Source organism: Rhipicephalus sanguineus, chromosome 7, assembly GCF_013339695.2.
Source record: "Rhipicephalus sanguineus isolate Rsan-2018 chromosome 7, BIME_Rsan_1.4, whole genome shotgun sequence".
In the NCBI taxonomy this organism is placed as follows: Eukaryota; Metazoa; Arthropoda; class Arachnida; order Ixodida; family Ixodidae; genus Rhipicephalus; species Rhipicephalus sanguineus.
In genome coordinates, this window is record NC_051182.1 from 128,066,730 (window position 1) to 128,086,283 (window position 19,554).

The 19,554-nt window shown below is 44.8% G+C and overlaps 1 protein-coding gene across 1 annotated transcript; it reads left to right on the plus strand.

The window, feature by feature from the left end:
- Nucleotides 1-557: 557 nt before the first annotated feature.
- Nucleotides 558-17,598, plus strand: LOC119399882 (E3 ubiquitin-protein ligase CHIP). Its single transcript, XM_037666760.2, has 7 exons — nt 558-792; nt 4,519-4,717; nt 6,172-6,337; nt 7,297-7,363; nt 8,946-9,002; nt 10,751-10,867; nt 13,749-17,598. Exons 1-7 carry the CDS (start codon nt 691-693, stop codon nt 13,872-13,874), a joined length of 834 nt encoding a protein of 277 aa, XP_037522688.1. The 5' UTR covers nt 558-690; the 3' UTR covers nt 13,875-17,598.
- The last annotated feature ends 1,956 nt before the right edge of the window (nt 17,599-19,554 follow it).

Sequence of the window (19,554 nt, forward strand, 5' to 3'; positions counted from 1 at the left end):
CATGTCAACAACGTTCTTGACTGTTGTTTCATTTGATTGCTGCCAGCATTTGAGAGTGCGCAGCTGCAGTTTAAATGAAAAATGAAGGAGTTTATTGCAAGTTCGTGCTCGGAATGCTTCAAAATCAGTTGCTCAATGTTCTTTAATAGATGGTGTTTAAAACATGGTGGCCACACTTGTTTCCGGCTCCCACAATCTGATTCGGCGCTTGAACACAAGAGCATGACCTTTGAGATCGGTGACAGAAACTGGAAAAACTTCCTTTGGGGCGTGTCTGACAGAACTCGTCGCTAACAATGAATGGACGGCCATGCAAGTCGTGTGCTCTAGAGCTTTATGTTTTTACAGATGGTCAGCAAGATCTCGTCCCAAAACAGCAGTTTTCTCAGAGTAATAGCCGCCAATCTCGAAGGTCGTACTTTGACGCACTACTAGCGCTAAAGATACGTCACGGCCGCCATGTTGCAAACATCGACCTATTTTGACTTGTTAGTAGCGCCTTCTGGGTTTTCTAATTCTTTAATTTTAAGGCACACACGTACAGGCCTGACGGGAAGGTCCGAAAATTAAATGGCGTCCGCCGAAAGCTGGCAGATCGGCTAGGCAACGAAGGCGCAGTGCAATTACCGTTTTATTTTTCAATTAATTACTCTTCACTCGTGGGACTTTTGCCGGTGACACGACCGGATTATGAAGGACACCATGACTGCCGTTGAACTGAAAGACCTCGGTAACAAATTGTTCACTGCGCGCAAGTACGAAGACGCCATATCCTGCTACAGCAAAGCAATCGTAAGTTTTTTCTCCTTTCTTCGATTAGACAAAAAAATGTGCAGTCGTCACGCTTTGGTAGTGAGACTCACCGTAATCGCGCTGCTGTTCCTTATAAAAGTTACTGATAAGGTTTATTCGGTTGCCGCTGCACGTATCGGAAGAAAGTTCCAGGCAAATGAAGACCCTTGTCTATTTGGACGAGATAGTAGACAAGTGATCCGAGACGCATTCCCCGGTAATTCGGGTTCCGATCGCAGTTTGACTAGTTTAGATAGTTAATTTGACGACTCCAGCGCGTTGTCACGTTTCGAAGTACGTCGATTATTGACGCGATCGACGAAAGAGAAACGGATACGCATCGATGTTTTGATTCGGCACCGACGGAAAACAGCTGATGCGACGCGCAAAACCGCTTCCTCGGTGGATGGCATTGAAAAGGGGGAAAAAAAAAAAAAATTCAATCGCCCTTCATCGGCAGAGACGCAGTTGCCGTGCAGAGCTTGTTTTTATACGAAGGCTGTGTTTTACGCCGCTAAGCGAAAACGCGTAATAGAGAGGACGGTATGTTTTGTTTTCTGCGTTTGTTTTGCTTTCCGAGAGGCCGAGCCTGTCAGAAAAGAAACCCCCGCGGCGAACCGAGCGTGTTTTCCGTTTCTTATTGTTTTGTTTTGGTCACATGCAGTGCGTGTTTGCTTTCCTTTTTGTGTTTCTTTCACTTTCGATCGCATTCCAGTCGTGCAACTAGTCGCTGATCGCGGCAGAACTAGTTTTTCGTTTTCATTTTCGTCGAGGCACTGACTACGGTTTCGTCGACATCGCTAGTCGTGGAGTTTGAGCGATCGGGCAAACGCTGTCGACAACTACAGTCGCGAACGAAATATGGGTTCGATTGATCGAAGTGTAAACAAAACAAAGAGATGCAACGTTTGATTGAATGAAGCCCTTTCGCTGTCTTCTCCCGTAGCCGGTTTGACATGTATGCATCGCGCTGTCACCAAGAAGTCTTGCAAGGGACGCAAAGCCAATTAATTTTTTTCCCAGCCGGGGCTCCAGAAACTGCGTAGCTAGCAACCGGTTGTCTCATAGAAATAATCGCGTTCTCTGCCAATATTGCTATTTTAGTACAACTCGTTCTTGGGCTGGTTGGTGCGTACTTCGTGAAATTACAAGACGCTAACCACCCAGAAAAGACATGTGCTTTCCTTTCGCGTCTCATTTCTTGGTGGTTTGCGTCTCGAGATTTCGTGAATTGTTATTATTACCGAAACATCTGGTTCTAACGCTGGCACGAGGTCTTTGTTTACTGCGCGCAGTAGTAAAACACCTTTCTTTGTTTGAGTTTTTAAAAGCAGCACCCCCAAGCTGGGCTTTTATAAACTCAAACCAAGAACGCGGAGGTCGCGGGATCGGTGAATCACCTTGGCGGGAGGTTAATTCTAAAAACAGCAGCATTGTTTAGAGAGAGCTAGAGAAACAATAAAGGCATGCGTACTTCCGAGCGCGTTTCGTGCATCTGGCGACGGGACGAATGTGCTTTCTATTTCAATCTTTTTAAACTGCAGTTTAAAAGCGCGTGCTTTCGGTGATACGCGATTTCCCGGCAAAAAGCCTCTCGCTAAGGGTTGTTGGCACGCGCCCCCGTGTTTGTAAACAGACGCCGTTTTTCAAATCTTCATATTAAATACGTCACGCTTCCTATAGTTCTCGTTTTGCCATTTATTTATTTGTGGTTTGCCCGTAGGAATCATCGCAGAGGAGGGTGAGATTCAGGGGCGTAGCCAGTGGGGTGCGTTTGGGGGGGGGGGGGGGGGGTTGAAACCGCCCCCCTCCTTTCCTGAAATTTTTGTATTTTATTTTGTATGTGTTACATACACACCTATGAACGTACACAAGGGGATGGATGGACACCCCCCCACCCAAAAAAAAAAAAAAATATCTCGCTATGCCTTTGATGTGTTTGATATATGTTCAGGCTTTGTGGTTTCTGTTATGTATGTATTTAATGCTTTACCCACAGAGCCCAGAACGATAATATCGGCAGAACTGTCCCAATATTTATTTAAACAAGGTTGAAATCATCATCAATAAATTGACATGGTTTTAAAAAAAACAATGTGCTAAACAAATGGTGATTATTTTAGTGGAGCTTTTCTGAAAATACATATAAAGTAATCATCGAAGGTATGAACCTATTAACATGGACTAAATGGGTCATGAACTGTACATACATGGCTACCAGCAGCTCTCTCACGCTATCTACTTCATTGCATTGGCTTCGCTTGTCAGCAGGCATTGATGATTGATGAATAACTGCATCACATTACGGATCTCACAGCTTTGTCAGCTGGCTGTCAACTAGGTGTCTTGAATTAGTTATCTTTAATTGAGTGGGTATGTATTGCATACCATAGAAGGGTCCCTGAGGCAGTTTTTTTTTTTTTGTATGTAAGCAGTTAGGCTACAACTAATGCATGTCACTAACCCTGTAATTTAAGCGAAGCACCTTGTATCAAGGAAACTACGGAAAATGAAAGGTTAAGCTCCTCCCAAGCTGTGCTTTCTCTCTCCAACTACTTTGCCGAGCGGTCAGGGCAAACCTCTGCTTCCCTTGATAGACCGGTTAACTGGTTAATCTATGCCACCACAAACCCGGCTTTGATAAAAGGAACAAGCAGACTTTGTCGCTTCATAGTATCTTATCACAACGTTGGCTGTTTGGCCACGGCAGGGAATGTTGTTTGCCTCGTTTCCTTGCTTGCTTAAAAGTGCAGTCCTGTGAAAAATAAAAAACTTGTTCTGTATAAGCTTTTGATACCTTGTGATGTGAATGTGGTCTGTCTTCTGCTGAGGAACATGTGTGGACATAGTTGATGTAAAAAGTGAAATTATTATTGGGCGCAGGGGATGTCGTTCGCAGTAAAGTTGGCAGTGTTCCTAATGATTACGTGCCTTAGTGAAATATAATTATTATTGGGTGCAACGGGATGTCGTTCGCAGTAAAGTTGGCAGTGTTCCTGATGATTACCTACCTTAGTCTGATACAACTTTAGAAGTCTGCGGCATTTCCTCCTCAAAGGCGGATGCACACGTGCTTGTACCAATGGGTGTGCACTCCAGACTGACATCCAGCACTGAACGACCGGTGACCCTGCCTTTGGAGAGCATTGTGTGTGCATGAGTAAGACTGTTTCTTTAGTCGCAGAGATGATCAGCTGCCACGCTTCATTCATTTAGGCTCTCCGAACTTCTTAAGTAGTATCCGATTATAAGAATTAATAATTTCTGAGGTTCTGCATGTCAAAATGACAATATGATTGAGGCACGTCATAGTGGGTGGCTTCGGATAATGTCGGCCACCTGGGGTTCTTTAAACGTGCACCGACATCGCACAGTAAGTGGGCCTCTAGCGTTTCTCCTCCATCGAAATTCGACCGCCGCGGCTGCGATCGAATCCGTGTCTTTCAGATCAGCAGCTGAGCACCGTAACCACATAGCCACCGCAGTGACTTTTATCACTCACTTTTTAAGACATTCTTGCGCAGTGATACGATGCACTGCATAGGTGAACTGAGACGAATGACACAAGAACACGAAACGGACAGAAACCTTTGTGTCCATTTCGTGTTCTTGTGTCATTCGTCTCGGTTCACCTATGCAGCGAATCGTGTCACTTCGCAATGCCATACCAACTAGCCCGAGTGGAAGCACTACTAAACGTTATTCTTGCGCATTTCATTTCGGCAGATCAAGAGCCCATCCACGGCCACCTACTTCACAAACCGGGCGCTATGCTACCTCAAGCTCCAGCAGTGGGAGCTGGCGTGCCAGGACTGCCGCCGCGCCCTCGACCTTGACCCCAGCTCGGTCAAGGGTCACTTCTTCCTGGGTCAGGCGCTGCAGGAGATGGACAACTACGACGAGGCCGTCAAGTACCTGCAGAGGGGTGAGAGGGGTGACATTTGGGCAGTTTGGTGATCAGTCATTTTTATTTTATCAAGAACAGCACAGAATTTTAAACGAGGACAATAGGAAGAGGGAAAAGCACAAGACGAGCGCTTCCTGTCAACTGAAAGTTTATTGGAAAAAGTTTCATATATACATGGAAATTGTTTGGAACTGCTCATGCGCATATATGATCACATGTCCGGAACACTCACATAATCAGAGACAACAGCTACATGTGCACGTCCGGAACACTCACATAATCAGAGACAACAGCTACATGTGCACGTCGTTATATATTACGAGTTATCGAGATACATGAGCTTTTTATCATGAAGAGATACGGAAGATTGGCTGATGCATTCCTCTTCCAACTTATTCACTTGATAGTCAGCTCTTATCTTGTGTTTTCTCCTGTATACAGAGACGGCTTTGAGCAAGTGTGAAGCTCGTGAATGCTGATAAGATATTTTATCTTGACAGTAAAGTCAATTTTCCTGTGGCACGCGTACTGAGATAGACACTTGCGTGACATTAGGCTACAGTATCGATTCTGGTCACTTCACACCAGTATGGCTAGCTCCGATGACGTCGGCTACCAAAACATACCAAATTGCCACTTGCACGTCACCGACGGAACCAAAGTGCGGAGCGGGCTTGGAAATGTCGTGATGTTTTGCGCAAGCGCGTGGGAAGAAGCTTATACCATGTTGTGACGTCAGGGTACTGCAGGAACTGAACCTAGCTTTTGAAAACATGTAGTTAGTTTTTCGGGGCACACTCACACATACCATTACATTTTCAAGGCTCGTGGGGGTTTGGCCTTTCATTTGATGAAAAAAAAACTGAAAATTTTCGTGTGGGTACCCCTGAAATTTTGGTGCAAATTGTTTTATTAGCAAACATGTGCCTTAGCCACACACACACACACACACACACACACGCGCGCACACACACACACACACACACACACACACACACACACACACAATCTTAAACAATTATAATTCATTGCGATGTGATCGCTTCATGGCCTCTCCTAAAGAACTAAAACTGATGTATACGGTTTTTATGTAGTACCTTGTCATATGTACATGTGTTGTTTCGTTGACACTAAGGCAAAATGTGAGTGCAAAACATGTTGAAGCATATGTATGCTGCTATACATATATATATGTGTGTGTGTGTACGTATATGTGATGTTGCTGTCCTGCCGAATGAAAGGGTTGTAGACTCGTCAAGCTGTTCAAGGACAGCTTTTATTGTACAGTGCCCCCCCCCCCCATCTGTATCTGTAATTATGCAGAATGGCAAATAAAACAATTTCAATATTTGAAGAACAGTGACAGAGGCTGCGTAAGTTTGGGGAGGCCGCTCTGTAGTATGTGCATGGTGGCACGAGTTGGTGTTGAAGAAGAGTTGTTTGTGAACCGAGTTTTGCGAAACTGTGCCCAGCCAACGACCTGGCCCGTGAGCAGAAGCTCAACTTTGGCGACGACATCGCCTGCCAGCTGCGGCTGGCGCGCAAGCGGCGCTGGCAGCTCATCGAAGAGAAGCGGCTGCAGCAGGAGATTGAGCTGCAGACCTACCTCAACCAGCTCATCCTGCTCGACAAGCAGAAGTGCGTGCTCCCTCCTTTCCTCCTTTCACAGTCGTCATCGTTATCAGCCTTTTTTATAGCCACTGTGGTAGCTCGGTGACTAATGCGTGGTGCTCCTGAGCTAGAGGGTGAACGAAAGAAGGGGAATTGATCTGGGCTCATCATTTTTGTTAGACACAACCTCATGAAGCAAAGGGAGGTATAGGGACATTATTCATGGCGCTTGTCCTCTCATCCACTTTATTTGGGTATTTCATTGCACGTTAACCTGGGAGTGTTAGCCAGTGCCACTCGTAGCCATGATGGCAAGTGTGGAACACTATTTTTTTGCCATCTAACATCACGTAGCATGTCATATTATTATGAGCTGGCAGCTGACCAGTAAACCCTCGCATGCTAATACCTAAGGCATGAAGTCTGCCGCAAGACCCTCACTATGAAAAAAAAAATGAAAGAATGGGAGTGGATCAATGGCTCATTTTCTTTGTGAGACACAGCCTAATGAAACTAACAGAAAATTAAACCAAGGAAGGTATATGGGACGTTATTTGTAGTTTATTAACTGTAGTGTAGTAATTATGATGTAAATGTAAAGAAATTAAAGCTAGCAGGTGTGGGTTTGATTCCTGGCAATGGCAGCAGCCACACTTTCATGGGGGCGAAATGCATGCCCGTGTACTTGTGTACTTAGATTTAGGTGCACGTCAAAGAAGCCCTAGGGTGTCAAACTTAGCGCTAGTGGTCCCCCACTACTGTGTGCTTCATAATCACATTATTCCTTTTGCACATAAGGTCTCACACTTTATTTTTAAGTTGATCAGCCAGACACAAGGCTGTAGTACATCTGAACAAAGGGCTTGGGGTGTCGTAAGGGGCAACTACATTTGATTGCATTCTTCTTTGTGGCATGTTTTCGTAACCTTTTATCCCATGCGGTAAAGGGATTCATGCGTGATTCTGTTGCTGTTTTCTCCTTGCAGGAGGGTTCAAGAGATGAAAATGATGGGCACTCGCCAGGGCGACATCGAAAGGGTGGAGGCCGCTCTGGTTAGTTTGCAAAGCTGTTTCTTTCTTTGTGTGGGCATCTTTGACTGCCCTGCGGCGATTTCCACAATGCACGAAAAGCCAGAATTCGGCACTGCTCTCCTGCCAGCGGTCTGCTTTCAGTGGTTAGACGAGAGAAAGTTAAAGATCGACCTGTGTGAACAAGTATCCAGGTTGCTTGTGCAGTACGAAGCATTTCTCCTGTACATATACAATAGACTCTCAGTAAACAGAAATCTCTTAAACGAAACCGCTGCTTAAATGGAACAGCTGCTGCACATATGATTGGTTTCATACTTGTATTCCGCACCCCTGTTCATCTCTCAGTAAACGGAACTCTTGTTAAATGGAACATATTTCCTGGTCCCTTCAGGTTTCATTTAATGAGAGTCCACTATTTACTGAACAAAGTTGCATGCAGAACATCAGTGCAAGTCCATTGACGTTCTGTATGTGTCTTTTCTCGCTGTGTGTAGAATGTTTTGTAGTTTTGTGCAAAGAAAGTTGATCATGCTTAACTGACTGTACTTGGCTACAGCCTAAGAAAATAATGCAAGCTCCACCCACATAGGTGCGGCTCACCTGCCTCTCACCTGTGAAAGACAGTCATGCTATTTCGTTTCCACTTCAGCCGTAATTACTTTTTCTCTGCTAATGTAAATACTATGCATATTAAGAGTTAAAAGTTTGTCGCTGCTACCTAAAACGTTACTTTTGTCTGAACAGCGATTTCCGAATCCCTGATGAAATTTGTGTCTGTATGTGTCCGTACGGGAAAGCCATCTATATCTGAAACATTCGAGAAGTGCTTGACATCATGATAATAAGTAAGCGCTATTGGATGGAGCATTTATGCAAATTTTCTATGGGAAGGACAGTGACGGCTGTTGGTGGAACCGACATTTTTTCTGACATTTTTTCTTATGTTGTAAACGAGTGTAGCCCATTGTTAGGCTTTTGTTAAATACATTGACCCGCATGTAAACTGCTTTGCAATCACAGTGTAAGTTGCTGAGCGATAAAGGTTTGAGCAGCGGCTGGTACACACAGTAATGATAGTGGACAGCATATTTGATCGCAGAAATGCTGAGAATGTGAGGATGGAGGTGGGCAGTCAGTTCAATTTCTTGTCTATTTTTGGAGTTTAGAGTCAGGAAGCAAGTTGGTGTGACAGAAAGGGGGCTTCGACTTTATGACAGTGATCAGTAAGACAAGACAGACTAAGATGACTCACTGAAATGTCCGTTTTGCGGTGCAGAGTGCAAGAAAGCCTTAGTCTGTAACAAATCCTTATGTAAACCCTTAAAACGTGACATATGTTCAAACTTTTTTTTTCTTTGGATTAGGATTTCGTAACGTGTAATGTGCACGCACTGGTTGTGCAAGTGAATATATGGTACAGATGACGTGAAGTTTGTGACAACCCACACATTTCGAAATAATAGTCACTCTGATGCTCAGGGACAAGGTTAACAATTTTGTTACATCCATGAAATGAATGGAAGGCTTGTTGTGTTGCTTTTCTTTTCTAAAGAAATTTCTTGCTATATATTGTTTGGTGTTTCGTCTTTTTCTTGCTCTGCAGGACAAGTACATATCAGAATTGAACAACATATTTGCAAAGGTGGACGAAAGGCGCAGGGTGAGTTTTATTCGTGCTCTGTATTATGTCGTTGCTAAAGAAGTAACATGGCTGTGCTACGATCGTGGGCAACTTTCTACGGCAGCAAAGCTAATTCAACAGGGGCAGAGCTTTCTGCACATGCCATACTGCGCCCTCTAGACGGACAGTGCTTTACAAGCGTTGAAAGAAAAAAAATCTCTGTTAAATAACTCTACGACGATTTCTAGGCGAAAGCTTAACCCACCTTAATCCACCTACTCTGTGCTAATACTCCGTACACCTAGGTACAAAGGTACTACTCTGTACTGTTTCTGTGCTAGGGACAATAAAGTGAAAAACAATTTTTCTCATAATTAATAAATTACTCTTTCACAATTCCCAAGTCAGCGTACTTGCCGCAAGAAGGTGCTTGGTAAGTGAGAAAACGCTTTTCTCGCTTGGTAAGCGAGAGAATTCCCACACCAAATGCCCTGATGTCATAGATTTTCATAGCGTCTGCTGGGTCCTACATGGTTCCTAATCAGTAAAGATGAAGTACATTGCCCTCCGATGGGGCCATAGGCTTAAAATATCAAGTTTCAGAAAATTTCCTTGAGCCATTGTTGCCAAAATACAAAAAATACACCTTGAAATCCGTGATGTCACACGCAGAAGTTTCACTGCGAAATTCAAAAATGAAACTTTGACCTTGATTTTCTCTTTTAATAAACCTATAATGGTGAAACCAACAACATTGGAGTTCTCAGAGCACAATTTATCGATCTAAACCGATTCATTGTTTCATTGTAGTGTCACTTTTGCCACTTTGAGCTTTTCCAATTCACTTCAGTTAAATGGGCCATGACACGGTCGCCCAACAGTGTGAGGTTTTCAGCGAAAAATAGAAGTAGAGGGTCTATTGTGCCAATAGAGATATGAAAAATGCACTGTAAAAGAATATTTCAGTGCAAAATAAACCCTAGAAGTCACCGGCTATAAACGCCACCCACCGCCGGTGACCGCCATCTCGCCATGGCGCGTGTGACGTCGTGTGCTGCATGCAGAGGAGCCATCGTGTTCTACTAAAGTTTCAGCCGCTGCAAACCTTTCAATTTCGATGCCCAGCTGGACAAATCTGAAATAGCTCGATTTCACGTGCACCTGACCACAGCACAAAATCATTGGCCAGAATGCAGATGCTCGCAAAGCAAGCAGCCATTTATGTCACCGCTTGTGAGTGTGCCAGTGTTGCCCGACTCTGAGGCCGCTCGCGTGTTTATAAAAATATTCAATTATAAATTAAGTGCTCGACCAAATGCGCTAAAATTTCGCCAGCTTATTTGTGAATGCACAAGGATTAATCCACATAACACAGAAGATTATGATGGAAAATTGGGTGTCATGGCCCCTGTAACTTTGATGTGCTTTGATACGCTGTAATTCGCTTCATTCGTCCACTTGAGTATCACGTGACTTTCTGTACCACCCGCGTTGATGCCGCTGCCACCAGATTTCTTAACTCATAAGACTAAAGGCTTTCACCTTATTTAATGAGGCCAGAGCTTCATGCCATGCAGCCGGGCCTGGCAAGCGAAGTCTCCGTGAAGCCATAACCTTCGCACTTTGCCAGGCACTCTTGGCCCAATATGTGAGCTCTGAGGTGCAGCCCTCTTGGCAAGGAATATTTGTTTGTAATCATTTTCACAGCTCGTGTATGTAAAATGTACGCATATTTACGCGTACGATTGCAAACCTTGTGTACGCAAAACGTGTGCATGGATGTGCAGAAGCGAGAAGTGCCCGACTACCTGTGCGGCAAGATCAGCTTCGAGATCATGCGCGAGCCGGTCATCACGCCCAGCGGCATCACCTACGACCGCAGGGACATCGAGGAGCATCTACAGGCGAGTCACATTTTTTTAAACTCACCGTTACCATTGACAGCAGGTGTCTATCCCACGCACGCTTAATCAAGATTTATAAGCCATCTTTAGGTCGCAGTTTTAGCAGACCCAGTCTGCTGTGGAAATAATGAAAAGGAGAATTGCGTTTTCAGAGCAATGCCCTGAGCATCGGAAACTTTTATGTAATATGAGCACCTTAAACGTTTTCTCACTTTGAAAATTCAAGCAGTAATGAACTTGTGCTCGTTAGTAACATTAATTAAGATGTTATGCTCTCCATACATGGCCTCTTTGTCACCACCATAATTCTTTGCTGACACTTCGCTATTGACACCGATGACTTCTCAATTATCATAAAAATTTTGTCAACTTCCACATCATTCACAATATTGCAAATCTCGTTGCTTTCATCATATAACACAAGTGATCGTTCAGAAGTGCCAGTAGTCCATGCGAACAAGGTATTGCACTTAAGTAGTTAATAAACCTAGCCGTTGGAGTGTTAGCCCCATCCAGATTTTGGCTCGATTTGAATCAGGTGCTCACTCTTTTATTACTCTTGGTTGCAGTTGGTCCCAATCCAAATCAAGACGCGTCACTCACCATGTGCAGTTTGTTGATTGTGAATTGGCTGATATCTGCACCCTCTATCTGAATTGGCTGTGAAACGCTAAAATCAAAGAAAAGCAAACATAGTTTGGTGAAGTGCATGAGAAAGCTTTTTATAAGACAAGGTATGCTGCAAAATTGATGTACTAACCAAAATTGCACAAATTTTAGTAATTGACATTTGTAGTCATGACCCCACGCGGTAATGATTTGCTGGCTACCAGTGAACAACGATGGATCGCCTGCTGCTATTGATAACCAACCAGAACAGTTTCTTTTAAAGAGGGCATTTGTATTATGAATTTTTAGCATAACAGGCAAACTTAGTAAGTGGTTTCGACCTACTGGCAAACCTGTTGCTCTTGAACTCACCCAAACTCAATGCGTGTATAGTCAGACCATTTGACAGCAATCACCATCGATCGCTGTCGAGATATCCAATCTGAATGGAGTCCAGCTGTGATCAGAAATCGCTGTGCAACACCACTGGCATTACATCTTTGCTTCGGTAACACACACGAAAACTGCCATAAAACTGCTGCCTTGCTGGTGATCAGAGGATATTCACTGCTAACCCCACTAGGTTTGCCTCTGATAATGATTTCTATTACCGCATGTGTATACTAACTATGGCAAACATACAGTCACTTTTGTAGCTGTTCTGTTTTGGAATATTGTACCATTAAGTACTAAAGAATTAGCATCAGGAGCGTTTAAAAAAGAGCTTGTTCATTTTATTCTACACTTATAAGCAATCTGCATTTCTATCATTTCTTTATTTGTGCGCTTTTCGAGTTATTCTTTTGTATTTTACTGCTATGATATTTATTACTCATATAAATTTTTTGTTTCCACAGTTATGACCACAGGCCAGATTTTTAGGCATTAAAAAAGCACGTTTTAGACGCGAGAAATGGGCAGGCAAAAGAACGTTTTACGCCTCCAAAATCGTAAATATAGGCACAATAAATTTTTACATAAATGCAAGTAATTTCAAGCGAAGACGTGCATGAACTCTATCTATGACAGGAAATCAAGAAACGTTATTGTTTATGATGACGAAAGCGCTAACAATTGAACATCGCCATGCAGTTGTCCTTTGTGCCGCACAGTTCACAGAACACGGTCTCTCCGTTTATCCTGTAGCATGGAGAGTCAACTGTCCGCTGTCGAATTGACACACTCCTGGGTGTCTTTCTTTGCGGCACAACCGAGAAGGGCAAAGCAGGAACAGATAGCCAGGCCGCTAAAGGACCAGAAGGGAGGGATGTCTCCTACTGGTCTTGTCCAATCACTAGAGCCAATTTCTCCGCTGGTGGTGAACACCTTAAAATGTAGATTACAAACAAACAAAAATCCGCGTGCACATCAGATTTTTCTTCTTTGGCTCTTCGCTCTCCTTTCGCCTGATGGCTCTCTGTATTCCTGCATTCGCCAATTGCTCACGCCATGTCAGCGCGGTGGCGTATGCTGTCTGGCCGTCCCACTTCACTGCTGCTAGCGGTTGTTTTCCGAAAGTTGGTTCAATTAGAGGAGTCAGTGTTGCCAGGTAACATGAATAACGGTCTCAAACTGCACCCGAAAGCGAAACTTGAAGCTAAATAGTCTTCATATAGGGGCCGATATTGAAAATATAGGCATTTAGAGACATTTAGGCACAAACGCCAAAATAGGCATTTATAGGCATATAAAAAGACTGTAAAAGTGCTTCCTAACCTCTAATTCATGCTCGTATATCAGAGTGGGGCGATAGGAGCGCAAGGAACAAAATAGGCATTTGCCTAAAATCCGGTCTCTAGTTATGACTAATTACTCAATGTTTTGTTTCTTGCCTTTTCTTTTTCTTATCAATGCGTAATTTTCTAAGAGCAGGTCCCCTTTCAGCCATGTGTTATGGGACCTCTTTCTGTATATGTGCCCCAATGTGTGTATATATTTGATTAGTGAATAAAGATGTGATTGATACCTGCCACGTTGGTCTAGTGGATATGGTGCTAGACTGTTGACCCGAAGGTCGTGGGATTGAATCCCGGCCATGGCAGCCGCATTTCGATAGAGGCGAAATGCTAGGGTCCCATGTACTTAGATTTAGGCGCACGTTAAAGAACACAAGGGGAATGAACCTCCTGGAGCCCTCCACTACAGTGTCTCTCATAATCACATCGTTGTTCTGGGACGTAAAACCCCAACAATGATTAAGGATTTGATTGATTGATTGCTGCCGCATGTCTTGCCTAATATGAAACAATCTTTCTCCGTGAACTGTGAACAGAGGGTGGGCCACTTCGACCCAGTGACGAGAACACCGTTGACCCAGGACCAGCTGATTCCCAACTTGGCCATGAAGGAGGTGGTCGACGGCTTCCTGGCGGAGAACGAGTGGGCCCTCGACTATTGAACGCCTCCGGTGACTTCGCAAGGACCGTGCGCACCGTCCGCCGAGAGCCAGCTTGATTTCGCATCGCTGCCGCCTGCTTGCTTCGCTCTTTAACAAGACCGAGATGGCGGGACACATTCATAAGTTGCGGTGTGCATCTTGCTCGGCTGCCAGATGGCAGGCTTTCTCTTTTCATTGCCCGCACCCGTCTGTTCTCAATGCTTTCGCAGCAGGTCATCGGGTGACCTGGCAAAGTCAGGTCTTTGACGAGTTCCGTTATTAGGTTTGCCTTCGCAGGGTACACGAGTTAAATGACTTTGGTGACAACCGCGGGTTGCGTTGTACGAGCCTCTGCTGTTAAAGGTCGGCAGCAACGGTTCAAGCACTCTTTTAGCATTCTGACTACCCAATTGCTGGGCCACTTAAGGCGGCTTGTTGTTCAGTCTTGCCTTGATTGATCGCACCGAGCATCGTATTCGTTTCACGCAATGTCTCTTAACGACGGGAGTTAAAATGAGCCGTGATGGCCATAGCGTAACCCCCTGGAAAGATGTCTGGAAGTCGACTCTTGCGGAGCTGTCTGGAGCTCTAACCTCGTATGAATATCGTCAGCTAAGTAGAATCATTTGAGTGAACTGCCGAATAGTGTTCCGGTCCTTCGGTGTCTTCTTCTGGCGTACACGATGCTTCACAGAAGCTTACGCCGAAGACACGCTTTCATGCGAACTGGTGTCAACGGTCCGAAAATGCTGGCAGCAGTCAAGTTTTCTGCAAATGCCCGCCGTCGTTGTTGCAAACGGAACAGACGTCGAGGGAGCTGGGAGAAAAGCTGGGCCTGTCTCCCTTTTCGTCTGTTCCGTTTTCACTGCCAGTCGTGACGAGCCCGTTTCCGTTGTAAGCGCCCGACGGAATCTTGCGAAGTTATGAGAATCTGGCAAGCGTCTCGGACGAGCACGATGAGGTGGCAGGAAAGTTGACGTGGACGACCGTTGCCTGTAGATGTCGAGGTCTTGTCACTTTCTGATGACCCATGCCTGTAAAGGTGCATGTACATACGTCCGGTGTTATGGATTGCAAGGAACCGTTACTGCCCTCTCCGCGTGACTCCTCGAGCAGTCTCGTAGCTCTAGGCTCGCTTGTCCCACATCGCGCTAGCCTCGGCTTTTGTACACACTTTACTGCAGCCGTAGAGTCCAAAGTGGCAGAAAAGCCCAGTCGTACCCGGTCCCAGGAACGCCTTTTTTAACGATAACTGTATAACTTCGTGTGTCGTAAACTTAGGATTGTCACTGGGCGTGTGTCAATTCACACGCTGCTCTCGAATGTGTGTATGGGTACCCTGCTGTAGAGCCCTACGTTCGCTTGTATAGCTTCGTTGAGTGCGTAATGGTGGGACCCTTGAAATGTGGCAGCGTTCGCCAGAGTGAGTCTTTTCGATTGGTTGCGAGTGAACAAGATGTATGCATTTTTTTTTTCTAAAGCTGGCACATGGTAGTGGTATGACTTGGAATGGCATGCATTGCACCAACGGTGTGGTGCAGTGCAGCCTGCTTCATTCATATTGACGGCATTATGCAACCCTCTATTCATGTAGCGTAATCTACGGCTGTGTGTTTGCAGGAACGAGATGTTGCATTGCTAGGTGGCCACTTCGGTGCAGCGGGTTAGGTACTGCTTCGACGAATTTGAATGTGGTGTGACCTTGTAAAGACTCTGATAGAAGTTTAACAAGTCTGGCTGGAGACTTGAGCACTGATAATATGCGCTTCATGAAAGGAGACGGGACGGAAGGAAATGGTGGAGACAAGTGCTGTCTCTATGGCACTGGCATACTAATTCATCTTTGCCCTTGCATTTGTGAGGCAAGTGTGCTCTTAAGGGTATGTTGAAAGTGTCCTTCCTGGCTTTATGCCGCAATTCCGTTCAGCACAGTTTCGCTGGGATAACATGACAAATCCTATGCCAGTTCTTATTTGCATTAGGAATTGGTCCAACTGGGGTTTTGCTTAGTTTATTACAATTGGCCTTTCATGAGCTGCGTGATACAAAGGGAACAGAGTCAAGCTAAGACCTTTCTTACGTTATGTCTTCCCTAAATCTTTGACACTCCATTGCAAAAAGTTCATATGGCCAAGGGAAACAACGCTGAGGAGAAATCAGCAGACACGCTACTTTCAGGAAATCACATTGCGCATTACGTAGGCATAAAACAGTGTCGGGTTTCACTGGATGTTGTTTCACATTTTGACAGGCTGTTTGCATCCTCTGTGAACTAAATTGGGTGTTTATTCTCGACTAGTAGCTGCATTGGCGACGTCGTGGTAGCTTAATGGAAGCCAAGCGGGCTGCTCTTTATGGTGACACCCAGCGAATGAAATTTATTGAACTTCGGCTCCACGATAAATACGAATTTCCACTCTGTCAGTGTGTGACACCCCCAAAGAAACGTGAAATATATGGAGGGCAATTATCGAAACTAACGGCTGCGACGCTTGCCTTTAGTGTCTCTTTAGAGAAACACTAAAGGACATTGCCTTTAGAGGGCAATGTCCTTTCAAGTTGTTTCGTTTCCCATTGTCACTCTGTGCTGGTAATGGCTGCTCATATGTGTGTGCATGGCACAATCTCGAATACTCTGCACTGCTGTTGGGGAATGAACCAAGTCGCATTGTTAAAGGGGCCCTGCAGCACTTCTTGAACATGGTCAGAAAATGCTGTCGATCGGTAGTCGAGGCTCCTGTGAGCATGTGAGCCAAACGTCAGCGCAGCACGCGGCAGGGAACTTACAATTAAATTTCAAAGCCAGCTGGAAATCGCTCACTCTTCTCTCGACAAGTGATGCCGTAAACCCAAAATCAACTGCGTCACATACCCAGAAGACACGGACATTGGCTGATTTGAAGATCGTGAGCTGCGTAGTTACTGCAGCTGCTGTGGCACAAGAAAGTTAGCTGCCGCATGCGCGTTCAAAGAAAACAAGAAAAGAAAGTGCTCAAGATCATGACGCACACTAACCTGTAGCTTCTTGCCCCCTTCTCATCCCCTGGCCTCATGTAGCTTTCAGTACACTCGCTGGGAAGAAAGGAGAGAGAGAGAAGGAGCTTAGAGCGTGCGACAGATCCCTGTAACTCCGCTCACACTTTACGGATTCTAAAGTTTTTTGCGGCAGTCGATTCGTGAGGCAATAAACTGCGATAGTGAGTTCATTTGATGATCACTTGGAGAAATGTTGCGGGGCCCCTTTAAAAACATCTGAAGTGTCTTGTGCAGACGCATAGCACGCGGTGCGTCTGCATCACTGTTAAAATGGTGCTCTGTGCATTCATTTGCAACAATTATCAACGCTGTTGGCACCGAGCGTTTTGCGGCATCCGATTGTTGTTTCAGTGCTCCTGCTTTGTTTGTGCTTCGATTGTTACAGCAGTGCACCAGCTTAAGCAAGGCACGAGCAGCGAAATTGTTTCGTGTGAGTGTTGTGTGCGTGTTGATGCATTGAAATTGCAAAGGGTGTGTACATGTTGAAGAGTGAGAACCTTGAAAACGATACTTTTCATTTCCACAGAATTGTTCTTTTTTTTTTCATTTGTGAGAGGCTTGTGGTCTGACACTGATGTAGGTATGTGTGTATGTGTGTGTGAGGTATGAAAGCGAATGTATTGGGCTGCCACCTCGTTTTATTTGAATTTTTTTAATCGTCCAGTTGCCGGCGATGTGTGTAAATAAACAGTGGTGAAGTTTCGAACTGTTAAAACTGAGTGCTTTTTTATGTGTCTAGGGTGGTTATCCTAGTGTGTATGAAACTTTTGAAGTTTCTAGCTCTTGCCAAACTCCAGATTTTTTTTCTTTTACGCTTTGAAAACAAATGTGGAAATTCTCTCACTGAGAAATCAGTCATGCAAGTGACTGCGCTCAAGAACTTAACTAGACCAACGTAGAAATTCTTTAGAAACCTTTCTGCACAGTCGGAATTGCGAAAAGTGTACTGAAATCACCTGAACATTGCACCAACATTTACTGTGGTAAAATTGATGAGCCAAGGCTATGGAAGTATGGATGCAGTGCACAAAGGCCTGGGCTCCTGTCAGCCAGTTGGCCTCAGAAGCAATGTTCCACAAAAGGAAAAAGAACTTGCCTATTGCGCACTGCTAATCTTTCCGTGAACTTAGCCTTCAGTCGGCGTTGCCAGCAGGGCACGAGAGGAGATGAACGTCTCTGCACGTAACATTGGCCGTTTCAAACTATCCTGGAATGCCTACTGCAAGTACAGTTGCGAAGTGCCCACTACATCATAATTCTTCGTTTTGAAAATTCACAAAAGGTCCACTGCGCGTCCGTAAGGCAACACGCGAACCTACACACCTGCTCACTTTGTTGATGCTTTTGCTGCTGCTGATGATTAAATATGTATGAGCACTTTGTAATGGGGAGGGGCCTCTAAGACACCCGCTCGTTGCGCATTTCCCATGTTTTGACGCGTGGCGCGCTTCTGCCACGCAATATTACGTGCGTTAAGGCGACTCCTCCCACTACATGACATTCATGTAATGTTTTTTTTCCAAAGCAGTTTCAAGCAATGGCGTGGCTCTGTGGTAGAACACCTTGCTATGTAGAAGGCCTGGGTGGTTTGATTCTCACTCAAACGAACATTTGTATTATTATTTTATTTGCATCTTTCTAAATTTTTTGCTCACAAACAACGCTAATTTTTCACTCGCAACCAACGACACCGGAATTTCTCTGAAACGAGCTCTTTAATGCTATCGCGTTAATACACATACTTTGGCAGTGGCCGTCAAGAGACTTCAGCATCCTGGGAACAGAGGACAGGAGAACACATCAGTTCCTTTACACAGAAAACACATCTTTCAAATCGGCTAGACGTAGTCGATGGCCTCTTTATAAATCTTCACATAACAGAAATGCACATCGTGCTTTGGTTGAGTACCAGTAATTTTAATTTTAATATGTAATGTATAAGGCAAAATTGTTTTTTAATGTATATTTGTGATTACGTACAGATGAAATTTGTTGAGAATCGGGCATCTTGTACTGCCAACACAACTGCTATTTGCGTCTGCAAGGTTCTGCATTAAAGGGGACAGCGTGTCCTGATGCACCCTGAAGTTACTGTATATGCTACCTTCAGGTAGCAGAGTTGCGCGTCTGTCTTCCAAACGCCGCTAGCAACCATGCATTGCGGAGAAGCTGACGCTCGGGCTAATTTCTTTATTTCTCGACGCCGCCGGGGCAGCGAACTGAATTAACCTGAATTAACACTTGTCATCGACAGCCAATGTTTATCGCCGGTCTTCGACACGCCTGACAACATGTGAATCGGCGACACGGTAGGCATGTCGCCTGCAAAAACGAAGTGCGACTTCACCGCATAGTTGTGGTTGCTAGACGGACCTATGCGCAACTCTGCTACCTAAAAGTAGCATATACAGTGACTCTAATGCACCCTCCCTTCCCCCATCTTGCCACAACCTTTGGCATATGCTCCAAAATGACAAAAAAAAAATGATCGCACGAACTGCATGCCACTGAACATTTTCAGGGCTCTTTGTCGTCACCACAACTGAAATATACCAGCTTCCATATGCACTGCTTGCGAATATGATAAGAGAATTTGCGATGCCCCTCCGCGTCGTGTGTTCAATGTGCGAGTGAAAGCGTGCAAAAGACTGCTGACGATCGCCGC